Below are 17,083 nucleotides of genomic sequence, written 5' to 3' on the forward strand. Positions count from 1 at the left end.
CGCAGAATACAGGGTCAGTTCAGTTCTAAATAAAAAAGGTAAAGACAGCTAAGAAAGATGTGCAATAAAGAGCTACTTAAGATAAAAACTGAGAAAAAAAACATGCTGATCATACAGCTAAGAATTCCCACCTCCTCCATCTGCATTGTAGAGCTCCACTCTAAATATCTTTTCCAGTTCAGGGACAGGATTATCTATGATGGTGACATTTATGAACTTTAACCTTTCCCCTGGAAGAAAGTCCAACATGCCCTCTGAGTCCTGCCAGGAGCATATGGAAAAATAGGAAACCAGTGAGCAGCCAAAACATATTTTCCCTTCACCTATTTGCTTGTTCATCAATACATCATCAGTGAAACCAACCTCATAGTCTTCAGGGCTGGATGCTGTGAAGGGGGTTGTTCTATATCCCACCATGATCCTACCCAAAATGCCTTGAGCTCTGGCCACCAGCAAACTAATCTCTCCATCTTCTTCGTTTACAGTGATGTGAGCAGGTTCCAACGCTGGAGAGATCAAACCCTCTCCTGGAGGAGTGGGCTGAAACTGCAGCAGCCCTGCATAAGGATGTTCATGTGTTTAGTGACAGCAGTAAGGAGGATGTAATAAGAAGGAGGCAAAAGGTATGATGAAAGTAGTAAGACACAGACAAGAAGAGGGAAAATTGTACTGATATTTTAGCTCCCTAATAAACCACTTGCAGCAAAATAAACATACATGTGCTTATACACTAAGCAACACTGAGAGAAAAATAGTGTTGTTTTTGGGGAATGGTAGTAAATACCATAGGGATGGTCACTAGCTGTGACAGTGATGGTGTTAACAGAGCTATTGGGGTCAATGCTTGCTCCACTTGTGGGGGTCGAGCCTGGCTTCCCATCACCGGACTCTGCAGACACCAGCACAACCTGAAAGGACTCTGCAAGCTCTGGGAGGTTATCATCCAACACCAGCAGGTTCAGTACCTAACAGAAAGATGAACAAAAGCTAAATTTGACAAAAGTCATGTTGTTTAGACCCAGTGGCACCTTTGTCCACCTTTCCTCTCCAGCCCCATATGAGAAATTGATTATTACAAATTCAGGTTTGAAATTGGATTCTGCTCTGAAGTTCGACTCTCATTTGAACACAGCGGTAAAATCCCGCATGTTTCCAGTTGAGACTGCTGTTAAAAAATCAACCCTCTTCTCTCCAAATGCAACCTTCAAATATTAATACATCATTTTATAACATCATCTCAGTTAAAGCAATGCACTTTTTATTGGAATTAGTAGGCCTCCATTGCTCGCTTCACCAGCTTCCAGTTCATTTACAAATTAATTTAAAATTCTTTTAATTGTTTTTAAGTCTCTTAATGGATGTATTCTTTTATGGTTTAACTTCCACAGCTCTTTTGCATTTCTTTTATGCTTGGTGTTATTGTACAGCACTGGTGGTACTGGTCAGTCCTGTTATTTTTTTAAAGTGCTTTATAAATTAAGTGGTATGATATGGTATTTTTAGATTGCATTGCACTTTTGAAAAGAATCTATATTTATGCCACTTCCAAGTGGTCAGTTTCAGCAAACACCTGTTATTTTATCCAAAAATCTGCAACCAACCAACCAACCAACCACTAGGCGGGGCTGGTTATCAATAAACACTACAAATGGGTGAATCTGAAAGACAGCAATCGGTAGCTGCCTTAACATTTGATTGTACGCAGTGAGTGACTACAGTCTTTGTCATCCTGCATAAATTCAGAAGGGCTTTCCCCAACTCTCGCACAAACCTGAGAAGGCTCTCCAGGCGTGAAAAGCACAGCTCCGGTTGCATTAAGAAAATCTTGATTGGCCGGTGTGTCGCTGTCCAGTTGGGTTACAGTGTAGTTGACATAAACATGGTCCAGCAATCCCCGCATACGCTCAATCACACAAGATATAGTGGAGCCCTCTGCGGTGGTCTTTGGGGACAAAGAAATAAAAACATTAATGAATTCAGAACCAAAGGAGGACTTGATCAATACTAAATGCATCTTCGTCACTTATTACAATTTGTTAGCTTCAAATGCGCTAGCCTTACTAACTACAGCCCAATATAATTCCAGCATACTAATAATGTGATTTAGAGTGCGATCATTTGATAGCCCACATGTTCCTTTGCCTTTAATTTTCTAGCGGTAGGAGATACAGTAATGGAGACGCACTGGTTCTGATGGAATGCCATCAGCAGCTCTGCCACCTGTTATATTGATTGAAATGGGGAACAAGATCTCTCATTTCTAGCAAAGGAACTCCTGATCCTCTACTATAGGAATGCCCTCACCGACAGACCTGCTGTTGCCTCACCAGCTGTCACTCTACCTGATATGACCCAAGACAAGAGCCCACTCATCCAATCCAGCTACTAAGAGAAAGCATGCTCTCTCTGCAGCCGAGCATGAAGACTAATAAAAAATGCAGCAGGACAGGGGCTGACAATCAAATGGGTTTACATTACATCTGCTTCTATGCATATGTTTACTGTGTAGAGACAAGTGAGTGATGACATTAAGCACAATATTAATGACACTGTGGTCATGCAAACCACATAATTTATTTAGTAGTCTGATTTACTTTCTTGTTTAATTGCTTGAAAGACTTTCATGAAGCAGCTTGACTATTGATAACAACAGACACTTACATCAGGTATGCAGGACCCAGTGAATCCAAAAAGCCCATTGGCATTGTCACTCTTCAAGACTCGCAAAATTGCAGTGGGTCTGGGGAGGGGGAGGCGTGCTCCACCGCGCACTGCAACCAACTGTAGGTAGAATACCTCCTCTCCTTCCTCCTCAGTGTCATCTCTCGCCTCCACCACAAATGACTTCTGCCTCTCGTCCTGCTGGTATCGTAGGTAACCAGAGATGGTACGCAGGTCTGCTTTAGGGGGCTGAGTGTGGAGCTCGTGGATATGGCTGCGGTTCAGCTTAGTGTGGTACAAGCGAACATCCTGGAGAAGGCCAGTGTAACGCTGTTTACCCTCAAGATCTGACCCAATGAACATTGAAGCAGGTCCTGGGGTAGAAAAAAATGACCCAAAAAACACTGAACAATATTTTTTAATGTTTAATGCATAATTAATTTGATGTCATAATGATGTGACATGATCATATACATTGAACAGGTTTTGTGAAATTACTTCCCTTCATGATTTCTTTCTTTTTTTTGCATCTTTGTCTCATTTACATGTTTCGGAGCAGAACAGATTTTTTATATTAGACGAAGAAAACCAGGCTGAGTAATGAGTCTTTTACATTCCTGTAAAATATGGATTACCAATGATTGTCTCATTCGTCTTTACAGAATTCTTTTAGGTCAGGCACATTGGAGGGTTTATGAGCGTGTTCATGCTAAAGCATCTCAATTGGGTTCAAGTTGAGACTTTTACTAGGCCACTACAAAACCTTCTTTTTGCTTTGTTTTTTTTGGCTTTTTTTTATTTTTAGCCATTCAAAGACAGACTTGCAAGTGTGTTTCAGATTATCCAAATTATTGTCCTGCTGTATAACCTAATTGTAGTTTTTATGAAATGCTGTGATAGTTTTACACATATGTAACAGGACTCAAACCTCAAAAAAGTTCAACTTTTGACTCACCAGTCTACAGAATATTTTCCCTGAAGTCTTGGATCACCAAGATGCTTTTTTGGAAAGTGCGAGGTGAGCATTTGCTTTCATTTTGGTCAGCAGCGGTTATGCCCTGGGACTCCTACATGGATGCCACTTTTGCCCATTTTTGATTGTTGAATCATGAACTCTTACCTTATCTGAGACAAGTGAGGCCTGCAGTTCTTTAGATGTTGGTCAGGGCTATTTTGTGACCTCTTGCTCAAAACTGTTCCGAGTTTTCTCCATTTGTGGATAATGGGACTCTCTGTTGTTAACTGGAATCCTTAAAAGTCTTAAAACTGGCTTTGTAACCCTTTTGAGACTTATAGAGATCAATGACTTTTCTGTTTCTCAGCTTTATTTATTTATTTTTTACTTTGTAGCATGATATGTGGCTAGTGAAATTGAACTCAGCCTTTGAAGTTAATTCAATAAGAGGAGAGAGAATTACTATTTCACATTTGGCCAAATAGGAAGGATAGCTTTAATCCCTTTAGCAATTAAATCGTCACTTAAAAGCTGCTCTGGTTATCTTTGTTTGTCCCTGTCTGATTTAAAATCTTGTTTGATGATACATATAAATGTGACAAATACAAAAACAAAAATCACCAGGAAGGGGGAAAATACACAGTACTGTAAATTCTAGTAATATTTCCTAGAATCTCTCATTTACAGTGTTTGTCATGCTGTCATATTGTTTGTCTGATTTACCAGTCACAGCCATAGCCACAGACTTTTTTTTTACCCAGTGCAATTGTGTGTTATTTAACACAAACATATTTAACTTAAGACTTGGTGAGATCAAAGCAATTGAATACTAATTGCGTCATTTTCACACTGATTATTGAGCCTCCTTTGCGGTGTTGTGTACCAGTAACGTAATAAGGGTCATTACTCCAGGGACCAGAAACAGAATCTTGATTAAGGTATACAAATGCCTAGGTCTAGCTCTTTCTCATTACTCATTTATACACTCACACCTCATGCGCCTATCACTTTGTGAACTTGCACAAAGTGAGACAAATGCAGGAAATCTGCTACAGTGACCAAGTACAAAGCCCTGACACGAAGCACTCCATGCATAGGTTGAGTTACCAGAAGAAAACAATGGCACAACATGACTGATAATAATGGATAAATCCACTGTGACTGGAGTAAGCCACAGAGGCGTCAGAATATTTCCCCTATGGGAGCTTTTGGTCAAATACCGGCTATTGTGCCCATTAATTAGAGAGAATAGGAAGAAAAGAAGATGCCAACCGATTCCCTTCAGCAGTAACAATGTGCAGCACTGCTGAGGGTAAGTGGTCACTCAAGCACTGGGAAGTCCCAGTACAGTACTCCTGAACAATGAGGAAGCAGCAGAGCATGTGAAGGTGCACATGCCTTTTATCTTTATGTAAGAACTTAAGACTCTGAACAATTTGAAAACTGTTTCCTACACAGTTTGGACCTTGGACAACATTTTGACACGGAAAACTAAAACTTTTTTTACAACTCTTAAATGACAATTGAACAGTCTGTTACTTGTCCAGATTGGAAAGAGCCTTTCTCTTCAAGATTCAATTTGATTTCTTATTCCACACTTGTAAATATCAAAAGTTACTGATGCAAAGAAAAACAGATTATCTTTTTATCAATTGAATAGCTTTACTCTTAGCAGCAACAGGCATGGAAAAGGAGAGGAGTAAGGATGAAAAGATGCAGAAGGATGCAGAGGATGGTTATGGCATGCATGCAGTTCCTTCCACTGTTACACCTCACAAGACAACATTAGATGTGAGGATGATGAAAATATGTGGAGCAACAGGTGGTCCCAGTACTGTTTGCTAGTTTGTTACTCTAATATATAGTAATGCAGATACTAACTGCTGGTTTGCTTTGAAAAGCACAATGTCAAATCTTGTATTCTTTAAATCACCATCTGAAGAATATTAACTATGATAGGCAATACAGTTGGGTATCCTGGTCTCACAATGCTAAACAACTTCTTACTGATTCACTGACTTTCATTTTGACACATGAATCAAATAGTTTTTTGGCGAGTTAGAGCTTTTTGTAATTTACCTACAGTGATTGTATGAGCTATTTATAAAGAGTGATTTTACCTTTGCAAGAAATGTGTCAAAGAAATTGAAAATAAATGGAATGAACAATGAAGCTTACCGTCACTGATGCCCTCTCCTTTGATGCTTTTCAGTCCCCCAGGAATAGGTCTGCCATCCAAGAAGAATTCAATAATCCCATCATCAACTGTTATGATGACATGTAGCCATGTATCTGCAGAAAACTCTTCTGCAGAGGCCCGGGCCACTTGGGTACTGTTTGAACCTATTACTGTATAATATAGCATCACAGTGACATGAGACTCATTGGTGTGGACCTTCACTCCATAGTACAAACTTCCATTTGTTCCTTTGGACGCTATGAAGCCGTCAGTATCTAGTCTGGGTAAAAGCCAAGCAGAAAAGGTGAAGTTGCTAATGGCCGCAGGCCCATCGTCAGGTGAGATGGTACCATAAGCTCCAGGAAGCCCGGAGAAAAACCAAGTGTCTGTGGCTGAGTGGTGTCTCCTTGCATGAGGCCTGAGCTCTACCTCATCTGGAAAGGAAGCTACCAGGAGCAGATCATCCATCCGAGGAAGGCCCTGCGGGAAGTGACCAGAAACAATTTCCCAGGACACCCTTACATCACCAAAAGTGCCCTGCTTACGGAGGATGGTGAAAGAAGTCACATCAGCCATATCATCTTCAGAGAGAACATCTTCAGCTACTTCTTGGTCCATGTTGTCCTCAGCAATGGCAAAGACACCAAATGGGTCATCATTGAACGGGATGAAAACAGAGGCATTTAGAGCACTCTTAGCCAGTCGTCCGCCCTCGCCGGGGTAACCGCCTTAGAGAAATAATGGTGTCAGAGTTTTCCAAACGAAAATTAAATCTGCAGTTACTGATGATTCAAGAAAAATTAATTTCATCTCATTTTCTCTCTGCTTTGTGAAATTTCTTCTCATATCTGTCTTATGCGTCTTATATCAGTTTTATTTTATGCTTTTCTTTTAAACTCACCTGAGATATTTACCAGCCTGAGGATGTAGAACTCATTGAACTCTGGAAGTTTATCAGAGATGGCTTCCAGGACAATAGGCTTGGTCTTTTCCCCTGTAGTGAAGGTGACTGATCCACTTGTGTTTGTAAATTCCTGGTTTTCTTCCAGAGGAGTTAAAGAATCGTTGGCAAACAGCTGCCAGAATACTGTAATATTCCCAAAACGGCCTCTCGCACGTAGTACACTGAGGAAAAAAAAAAGAGAAAATATTTCTAAAATAGGTAATTGTCTAAAATATCAACTCTAGCGTTTTGATAGTACTTGGAGATTATAAACTACTGTTTTTGACAGAATCATAAATTAAATACAAATAAAAAAACACAAGATATTTCAAGTGAAGTAATGTTAACCAAATGTTACTCACTAAAAATGATTGGTTTTTCCCTCTTCAACTGGTTTTTCTACAGGTTCCAAGGAGAAAATCCCATTGGCATCATCATTGGCCTCAATCACCACAGTAGCTGTGGCTGCTCCATACACAACTGCATCACCTGTGGACACATGCACATTATTGACGCTGGAATCAGATAATTAAGGAAAGGCAGACACACAGAGTGCTGGCCATATTGTTACTGCCATGTTAAATTTCACGCAATAGGAGGAGGCTGTCTCATTAACATAGCGCGCTATTACTATGGTAACCAAGCCTAGGAGGATAAGGTGGATGTTTGTGAATAAGCTAAATTCCAAACAAAGGATTCTCTCTGCAGATGACTTAAAGTGAATATCACCAAGAACTAAACCAGAACTATTGTATTTGAAAGTTTAAAAATATGGAAAAAGTGCAGCTATAGCAGCACCAGAAGTGCAATATCCTCTCACAAGCACATACTTCAAGTTGCCGGACAACGAGTACCCTGAAACAAGCATGCAAATCTGTTTGTGATTAAGCAGACAAGGTAAAGAGTGTGAAGACGCCAGTATGAGTTTAGCTTACTTCTAACATTGGGATTATTGACTTTTAGCACAATCCATGCCAGCACAGCCCTCCGATATAAAGAAGAGGCTAACCCTTTCTTGATTCTACTCCATGTCAATCAGTAAACAGAAAGACGCCAAAGGAATGTTTGCCTTTGTCTCTCAGACCGTCTGGAGTTTGGTTATTAAGTTCCTGTTTTGTCCCACTGGCCTACCGTTCCCATCCGTGAAAAACAATATAGGACCATGAAAGCCTTTAGTCTTATCACAGACACTGCTAAATACCTCTGCTGCATCTCTTAGTACGTACAGGATACAGACAGAAATAATAAACAGAGCAGAAGATGTTAATTTCAGATGAATTGCTTGATTCATTTGAGCCACATTGAAAGAAAGACAACTGACTTTGAGTAAAAATGCAGATATTTTTATTATCCGAAGTGCAAAAAAAGTGTGTTTCTTTATTGGTTCAGAGTTAATTGTATTTTAAGTTATAGATAGAATCGGTCACTGATCAATGGACCTGTCCAGCGTGTACTGGAGAGGATGTACCTTCCTCTTGTCCAAAGGCAGGTAACCAAAAGAAAATACATGAAAAATATGGTTTACTCTTAACCAATAGCAAAAAAATGAAAGAAAGAAAGAAAGAAAGAAAGTAAGAAAGAAAGAATGACATTTACATTATAAAGAAATGCTATATAAGCATATATTACCTGCCATAAACACATATATCATTGTAATGCATATTGCTACATTTTTGTTCTCATCACTTTTTTAAGAAAACAAGCACATACGTACCAGTGGCATTGTAGAGAACGATGTAAAAAGGCTCATCGGTCTCCGGTATGTCGTCATCTTTTACAGCCACAGAGATGTTCTTCGTCCATTCGCCCACAGCATATACCAGCACTGTGTCATTACTTAGCAAGAAGAGGTCATCTGGCGATGCATCATTGTACTCTACTCGGTACATCACTGTGGCCACGAAGTCTGCCCGTCCTGCCCTCACAACTGTAAAGTTGGCCACACTGCCTTCTTGAAGCCGCACAGCGACGGGTTCTAAGATGAGCGTGCGAAAATGAAGGAAAGGGAAGGATGTCAGAGAGGGAGGACAAGCTGGAAAACACGTGTATTATTATATAATTAAAATCTTTACCTGAGAAATAAATGGGGTCATCATTCTTATTGATCCATAAGTTGGAACTAACTATGTTTCCCAGTCTTGCTCCACCTGTCGCATTTAACAGCGTGATGGTGAAATTCTCCATTTCTTCTGGAATCTTAAAAAAAGAAAAAGAAATTTAAACAAAGAAAACTAACTGAGCTGTGGACGATGTGCTCTTTAAGGTTTAGTTTACATTTTACCTCATCAGGTACAGAGAAGAGAGTGAGATTTTTCAGGTACTCCCCCTCTTCGAAGGTGATGCTTCCTCGAACGGGGCGGACGTCTCCAGACAGTGCTGGCTCCAAGACCCACAAAACTGACACTTTGCCAAAGTGACCCCTGTTCCTCATCACAGGGTACAAAGCTGAAGGAGAAACGGGGCAAACAGACATGATCAATTTAGAAATTGAATGTTTTTTTTCTCATAGATAAACTACATTTGATTTTAGCTGTACACATGTTTATTTATAGCAAATACAGGTGATACAGGCCATTCACTAGAGGAACTACTTTAACATGTCCTCATGTTTTACACAAAAACACAGACAGCCTTTGTTTTCCTTAACAATCACATGAAAGTTGGACACTCTAATTTTCTGTGATTCACTCCTCTTAGATCCATTTTAAGTGTCAATGAGGTACCACTTGACCTGGAAAAGTATTACTATTATCTAAAGGACTGCTACTTCAAGTTACCCTGGTGCGTCTCGTCTCCTTTGCTCTCATTGATGGCCACTGTCAGTCCCGACTGGCTGAACTCAATGACTCCGTAGGGGTCATCGTTTTTCCGAACGGTGATGTTGACCTCCCGGTGGTTGCCAAGACGACTAGGTGGAGTGCTGTGGCTGCTAAGTACCACAGAAAAAGTCTCGTCCAGCTGTACCCACACACATAACAAAATAAACAAATACAGTAATCACACTGAAAAAGTTTTAAAACATTAACTTCATAGCTTATTAAATGGGAAAGTAGGAAGGATAATGCATTTGAATTACACTGCAGCACTGTGTAAAATGCAGAAAATAAATAAGTAAATATTAATATCTTGCCATTTCTTACCTCTGGCACCCCATCAGGCCGTGCCACCAGCGCCACCACCACCTCTCTCTCTCCGGGTTTAAACTCCAGAATGCCCGTAGCACCGTAGAATTCATTGTTGCCCGAGGGCATAACAGCATATCGTATCAGCTGTTTCAGAAGCTGTCCCTGGGCTCTGACCACATGCAGTTCAACCGCCTCACCCTCCTAGGTTAGAAGAGACAAGCTTCAGAGCAAAGAAGCTAAGAATATATTCAGTTGAACCTTTAAGTCAATTTTAACTCATTTTTCAAAAATACATTTTCACAGCAACCATTCTGAAATTATTATTATTATTACTGTTATTACTGTTATTATTATTATAAAGGTTGTATTCAGGTAGAGACCTTTACTTAATGAAATCAGCAACACCTGCATTTGACTACTATTTCATGGTAATAAAGCTGCTACAAAAGATGAATTTCTATTTCTAACGTCACAATGCACAGAAAAAAGCTAAATTATCAACTCTACATGTGTAACACACATTAGGGAATTATTTCAAAGTCCTATCACTAGGTTAGAGTAATTGACAGTTATTGTGAGTCAGTTGTGAGTCAAAAAACACCTAAACTGACCAGTAAATTCTAAAAATTGTCAAGTGTAGTTATACCAATTTTGACTCAAAGAAGCAAAGCAATAACATACAGATTTGAAATTTATAAGCAGTAAGAGGTCTTTGACTGAATGTGCAACAGTTTGGGCCACATCCAAGGTCAAATACTACACATACTAATGGAAATAAACCCTATTTCTTTTTGGGGCAGCTTTAAAACTGTGGCTTACATTGATAACCCATGGACCTCTGGATAACGGGGAGAACTCAAAGACTCCCCCCGGATCGTCATTCTCCATGATGATAATCTCTCGGCTGGTGAAGCCGGCTTTCAGGATCTGATTTTCAACGTTACTCCTGAGACGTGCACACAGAAATGCATATATAAGCACATACACTATTATTATTATTATTATAACTAAACACAAAAGAACAAGAAAAAAAGACATGCCATTACATCCTCTTTAATGAGGAATTGTGGAGCTGCATTAACATGGAGCTGCTTTAGGGCAGGTATGTGTCAGTTTCATGCTGAGTATAGCTCTGAAATGTCTGCTTATTGTACTTTTGCTATGTTGTGTGTTTACGTAAAACGTGCAACAATAATAACAATGACTAAGTAGCTTAACTTAAACTTCTCAAAGCATTCCTTGTATTGTGTGATGCTCATTCATTATTGACTCTATATGCTGAAGCCCCGCTGTTTAGCCCACTTTTAATAACAATGTCAATCAACTGCCTGCCTGCCTCTTTATTGCTCAGCAGGGGAGTAAGTATATGTGTATGTGCAGGGAAAATTGAACCCAAGCAAGCATAACATAATGGGAATAACAAAGACACGACAGGATGAAGCACTCAAAACAGTCACAGTCAAGGCACTGCATGCATACAAACACTTGCATCTTTAAATGGTACATAATCAAGTCTGGTTAAATTAGTGCAAGAACATATAAAGAAGATTCTCAATTTTCTTCCAACAATCCTTTTCTTTTGGAATTACGTTTTTTCACACCATCACAAAATCCCCCACCGTGTCCCAGACCCCCTCATCCCCACATTGACCAAAGACCTCCAGAAAGCCTGAAGTAGGCCCTTCTGTGAAAAACAAAGACGTGATTCACGCCACACAAAAGCCCCAGGTTCACTCCACTCTCCACTTACCCAAAGTACACTATAAAGCGTGCAGTCTCCACCCTGCAGGGGACGAGTGGGAGGGAGAGAAAGCTGTCATTCTCATCCAAATGTAGACTAACAGATTAACCCCCAATAAACATGCATCGCAAAACAAGCTAAGGAAGAACGGGAAGAATCAGGACCTAGTCAGCCCCTCCTTTCCTATTGGACTCAAGTGGTGCATAAGCTGACTTTAAACCATTACAGATAACCTCAAAAAGTGAATGTACTATAGTTATTGCATGCCAAGACTGATTTGATAATGACTAAAATAAACACTTAAAATAAATATAACGATGAATGTCAATTAACTTTAATGGCCCTACCTATCGAGAGTGAGTAGTAAGGTCTCGTTGACTTCTGGGATGTTGTCAGCCAGGATAGTGAAATTGATGGAGGCATCGCTCTGCCCAGAGACGAAGATGACAGAACCACCAAAAGGTTTCAGGTCATTAGCAGTAACATCCCCATGATTGGCTCCAGTTGGATTAAGACTCCAGAACACTTCAGCCCGACCGTCCGTCCCATCACGCCGCAGAGGGAGGCTGACCTACGACAATTATCAGAATCAGCCTCTTACACTTAGACACAGTCTGTATAAATTATTCACACTCCGAACATTGTCGTTTCTTTTTTCACTGAATGTTTATGAAGCACTGAACTATGAAAGCGAACAAAGGCAAGCTTCACAAAACTGATAGTCTTTGTATATCTTACTGTGCTGGTATTGCTGTCCTCTGGTTCATAAACCACCACTGTGGTGTTGCTTGTAAAGCCAATTTCCCCATTTGCAATGTCAGGGGTGACAGTCAAGGTCAGGTTTAGCGATCCTCCAAATCTTGGGCTGTTTGACGGAATTGAGGGACTTATGTCGATCAGCTCCAGTGTATTCAACTACAAAAAATAGAACAGAAAAATAGAAGGCTAGATACATATTCATCAGACAGAAAACAACAAATTACACTCAAATACGACTGTATTGTCAGTTTGTAGGTTGCATTGAAAGACCTGTTGATGCTCCCCTCAGTCTATGTATATTTGTACACATATGTGTTTGTATTGAAGCTGAAAGTGTGTGAAGTAATTAAGCATCTACAGAATGTGAAGAAGGCTTTTCTAGTACTTTTTTGCCAGCTTTAAGGGTTAGGTGATGTTGTTAGTTTGGACAGCTGGGTAAATCCCATAGCAACATGCCAGATTTGAGTGCCAATGTAAAACCATTCACACATCCAAATGAGGCACTTAAACCTTGAATAGTACCAATTTGGCCAGAGGTACAGACAGAAACAGAAGGAATGCATTTGGTGATGTGAATGTGAAACGTCGCAGCTGAATTACAACTTAAATTACCTTGTTTCCAGTGGTATTACCTGTATTAAGAAATGAGCTCCATTCTGCAGAAAGGCATCATTCCTGATCGGCAGTATGATGTGGACCATCCGCTGACGGGCAAAAACCACATTAATGGTCCCGCTAACATTCAGGACGTGGTCACGGGCCCGTGCTGGGTCTATGGGACCCGCAGGAATGTAGAGGGCACTGAAGGCCATAGACACGTTACCCAGTGTACCACCACTCCGCAGAAAATTCAGAGACAGGAAACGGCCCTCAGGTTGGCTCTGGATGTTCTGCTCTTTGGCTGGGTCAAACCGAAAAAGGCCGTAGACATCGTCACTGTCCTGAATGTAGAAAACCATCTGAGGAAATTGTGGGAGAAAAAAAATTACAAAGAAGAAGGAGACATATGGAACATTTTGAATGATGAAGGAATGATGTCTTTTAGAAAACACAAATTGCCCCTCTATTCATAGTTTCACTGCTAACAAGGGTTGGAGCGAGCTAACAGGTCTCAAATAATAGCAATGAAGCCTGGGTGTACCATCAATTACAGTGAAGGATTTTGTGGAGTATCCTGTTTTTATGTTACTAAGATTGTATCTTAATCATAAAAAAGAGAGGTGAGGAACAGAGAGAGTGAAGAAAATAAGCAAGACTGAGAGCAGTAAAACAGAGCCCTGAGCTAACTTTAGCAGGGGCATCCTCTTTAATTAAGTGTGCTAAGACTGTTAAGAGTAGTTTCCACGAGCATTAAACTGTGGTTCAGTCATGGAACCTACACTTGTCAGATGCACTGTTTGGCACGCTCGCTGATTTAAAGCACAGTGTGATGTGCATATTTCCGTTTTTGGAGTGTGATACAGGATCTGCAACTTCACTGACAGCAGTCATGAACTTTCTTTTATAGTTGTTTGCTTATGCATCGAGAAAATTCTTCTGAGCAAACTTGTTCTGCACACATGGCAAACAGGCCCTATAGTCCCATCTAATGCCTTGAACATAAACAAGTCTTGGATCTGCCCACTGCTTTCACATGTAGCCAAGAGGCTTGGACAAAGATGGAAGCAATAAAAACTTGTCACCATTTCATCCGTGCTTAAAAAAACCCCCCACAGAAACACCCCACTCAGAGTGTGCCGCCTGTTTCGACTTTGTTTTGATTCAGCCACATTAAGGGAACACCCACAGAGCAAAGTTACACACTAAGGGGTCGACTTTTGCAGCATGTGCCAAGTTTGCCACTGTGCCTTACAGTAGGTCACACACATGCAAAACACATGCAACATGCGTTCCCTAACAAGTGCAGCTAATTTTTTCTTACATACCCCAACATAATCCTAATAAATAATAATATAAATAGTCCATAATCCTAAAAAATTTAATTAATTAATTGATTTTAAAAAATACATCTTTTAAACTCACCTCCATGGGTTCATCAACCTCAGCATTTCCAGTTACTGTACTAGGCAGCAATTTGAAAACGAAGGCCTCTGCTTCTTCAGGTTGATCATCAGCTACAATGTTTATTGGAATAATAGCAGTCTTGTCACCGGCAGCAAATCTTACTTGCCCCACCTCAGGCCTCAAATCATCTGCCACTGGTGAACGATCACTGGAGTTTCTGCTGATGGACCAGTTGGCAGACACTTCACCATAGCTGCCTCCGATTCTTACAATAACGATGCCATCATATCTGGAGGAGTGATAATCTTGGATGTAAATGGTTGATTTTATTTTTACATTAGCATTTAGATTTAGCTAGCATGTAACACAAGAGGAGTTAGATCACGGATGTCAAACATAAGGCCCGGGGACCAGAATCAGCACAGTCTGCCCCACTGGGTAGATTTGGAAATTCTAGAGGAGGGCATAGACGTTCAGACTTTTTAACGTATTTTAAAACATTTTACAGCTTTTCCTACTGATAAAGATCTACTTCATTGCCATTCATGCTACACAAGATTAACTAAGTGATTAATAAACAATTTAATAACAAAAAGGTGTTTTTTCAAAATTTACTATAGAAATTTATTTTGTTTTTCTACAATGGGACCAGAAAAACTGGATATTTTCTGTGAATTAACAGAAAAGCTACCAGATTTCTTTTCTGTAATTTTACACATGAATTTCTTAAAAAGATTTTCTTACAGCACTATTCATATATGTATCATGAAAAATCTAAGACATACTGCTGAAACCGCAGTTATTTTCTTATATTAAGCTATCTTAGGGATTAAATTCGTAGTTTAACTTCTTTACACTTCAATGGTCCAGCCCACTTAAGGTCAGAGTGGGCTGTTTTTGGCCCTCGATATAAGATGAGTTTGACATCCCTGATTTAGATTATACAACAAATTTTATAGTACCTATTTATAGAGAAAACAATGCTACCTCTGTGTCAGATCTTCATTGATGCTGATTGGCTGAACCAGTGCACTGCTGCTGATTGAGAGGACACCATGAGGTTTATCATTGGGCTCGATGGTCACCTGCACAGAGTTAGGCGATACCAGCACAGCATCTCCTCTGATCGTGTCCTCCAGGAGGACCAGATGGAAGGACTCTGCAAGTTCTGGCACATTATCATCACTGATGTTGAACAGCAGGCTAGCTTTATAGACAAATGGAGGGAATGTAACTCTTCTGACTGGCTGTAGATCGAAGAAATCCACAGCTGGTGTGGCACTGCCCAGGCCTTCACCACTCACCACCATGTAATCTACAGAAACCTAAAGACAGTAGAGTCCAGATGTTTCATACAAATTAGACAAATGCTTTTTGTTTTCTCTACATATAAGTTGTTGATTGTGTGTATATGAGTGCTTTTGCAGTAAAAGACTATGTAAACATGAAAAACTAGGTTTAAAGAACACAACCTCAGTGTCAACAGAGCCAATGAGTGGTCCATCCTCAGTCAATCGACCTCTGGTCACATTGAGGGCAATGACTGCCGCAGACTCTGGTACTGCCATGACAGTGTGGGAGAACCGCAGAGGGCTGTCATTACGCAGGATTCTCAGCCGAACACTGCTGGCATTGGGCTTGAGGAGAGCTCCCCCTGCTACACCAGTTAGTCTTACTGAAAACACTTCATCATCCTCTGGGACCTGGTACACAGAGAAAGCAAAACACATACCATTCAAAACTCTAAACATGTATGGAGCAAAAAAGATGAGGAAAAATGCTGTACACTTTATTTTACAGTTAAAAGAATTTCAAAACTTCAAACTTTTGCCAGTGCAGTAAAAAAATTTATAGAGACAGATTTTTAAGAAACTTAATTGGTCCAGTGTAATCAATCAGTTCAATACCTGGTCATCCCGAATAAGTACAGTGAAGTGCACTACAGCCTGGCCTACAGGAATAGTGATGTTTCCACTGTCGGGACTGAGATCCTCACTGGCAGGGTTGGGACCATCAGTGATCTATGAAGACAGGAAGGAGAATAACCCCAGTGATATTCCTACTTTGACAATCCATGAGCTCAATTTATCCTTACTATGAAACACAAAGCAGTTGCATCATTTATTAAACGTAGATGTTGCTCATTGTATCTAAATAATCTAAACTCTTGAATCCACAAGTGTCTTTAAGGCAGTGGGATTAATTTATAAAAGCATCTAACAAGCTACATGCAACACTGATTTGTTAGACACTGTTAGTTCTTGAAACACAAAAGTCCCTTAGGTATGCTAATATTATTCACATGATCTCACCTCAAAATTTACAGTCACAGTACCGTATGTTCCCTTTTCTCTAATTAGAGTTAAAGGCACGTAACGGTTCCCTCCTCTGGGTTCATCAACTATGATCTCCTCAGTCTGAGATAAAAAGAAAGAAAACATGAAAACAGAACTTTAATCAGCTTACATTCTACTTCATTCATTGACAATTAGAACCATCCAAATTAAGAATAAATGGAAATGTAACATTTGCAGCAGCAAACAAAAACAGGTAATACATTTCATTTGAACTGAACCCCAATCTGGCAGTGGAAGCGAGCAAAATGCCTCTTTACACATGTAACAAGATAACCAAGAGAACATTTACATTTAATTTAAATTATTGTATTTAATTTTGAGATATCCATACTCTTTTTTTCTGTATTATATATATATGT

General features: G+C 39.9%; 1 protein-coding gene across 1 annotated transcript in view; it reads right to left on the reverse strand.

Annotated features, from left to right (window-relative positions):
* Positions 1 to 17,083, reverse strand: part of LOC102206074 (G-protein coupled receptor 98-like) — a gene marked incomplete at its 3' end in the record, with an annotated part of 57,056 nt that overhangs the window by 24,443 nt on the left and 15,530 nt on the right. The window contains exons 5-26 of the mRNA XM_013909877.1: positions 16,680 to 16,784; positions 16,275 to 16,388; positions 15,840 to 16,070; positions 15,355 to 15,692; positions 14,386 to 14,656; positions 12,996 to 13,322; positions 12,343 to 12,519; positions 11,952 to 12,175; positions 10,683 to 10,809; positions 9,879 to 10,064; positions 9,516 to 9,696; positions 9,020 to 9,183; positions 8,811 to 8,934; positions 8,453 to 8,713; positions 7,101 to 7,227; positions 6,697 to 6,920; positions 5,795 to 6,523; positions 2,662 to 3,035; positions 1,772 to 1,942; positions 785 to 965; positions 364 to 557; positions 132 to 261 (exon numbers count right to left, since the gene is read on the reverse strand). Coding sequence (XP_013765331.1) covers positions 132 to 261; positions 364 to 557; positions 785 to 965; positions 1,772 to 1,942; positions 2,662 to 3,035; positions 5,795 to 6,523; positions 6,697 to 6,920; positions 7,101 to 7,227; positions 8,453 to 8,713; positions 8,811 to 8,934; positions 9,020 to 9,183; positions 9,516 to 9,696; positions 9,879 to 10,064; positions 10,683 to 10,809; positions 11,952 to 12,175; positions 12,343 to 12,519; positions 12,996 to 13,322; positions 14,386 to 14,656; positions 15,355 to 15,692; positions 15,840 to 16,070; positions 16,275 to 16,388; positions 16,680 to 16,784 — 4,960 coding nt within the window. The remainder of the gene's footprint in view (positions 1 to 131; positions 262 to 363; positions 558 to 784; positions 966 to 1,771; positions 1,943 to 2,661; positions 3,036 to 5,794; positions 6,524 to 6,696; positions 6,921 to 7,100; positions 7,228 to 8,452; positions 8,714 to 8,810; positions 8,935 to 9,019; positions 9,184 to 9,515; positions 9,697 to 9,878; positions 10,065 to 10,682; positions 10,810 to 11,951; positions 12,176 to 12,342; positions 12,520 to 12,995; positions 13,323 to 14,385; positions 14,657 to 15,354; positions 15,693 to 15,839; positions 16,071 to 16,274; positions 16,389 to 16,679; positions 16,785 to 17,083) is intronic.

Source organism: Pundamilia nyererei, unplaced genomic scaffold (assembly GCF_000239375.1).
Source record: "Pundamilia nyererei isolate P.nyererei 1_Seehausen unplaced genomic scaffold, PunNye1.0 scaffold00033, whole genome shotgun sequence".
In the NCBI taxonomy this organism is placed as follows: domain Eukaryota; kingdom Metazoa; phylum Chordata; class Actinopteri; order Cichliformes; family Cichlidae; genus Pundamilia; species Pundamilia nyererei.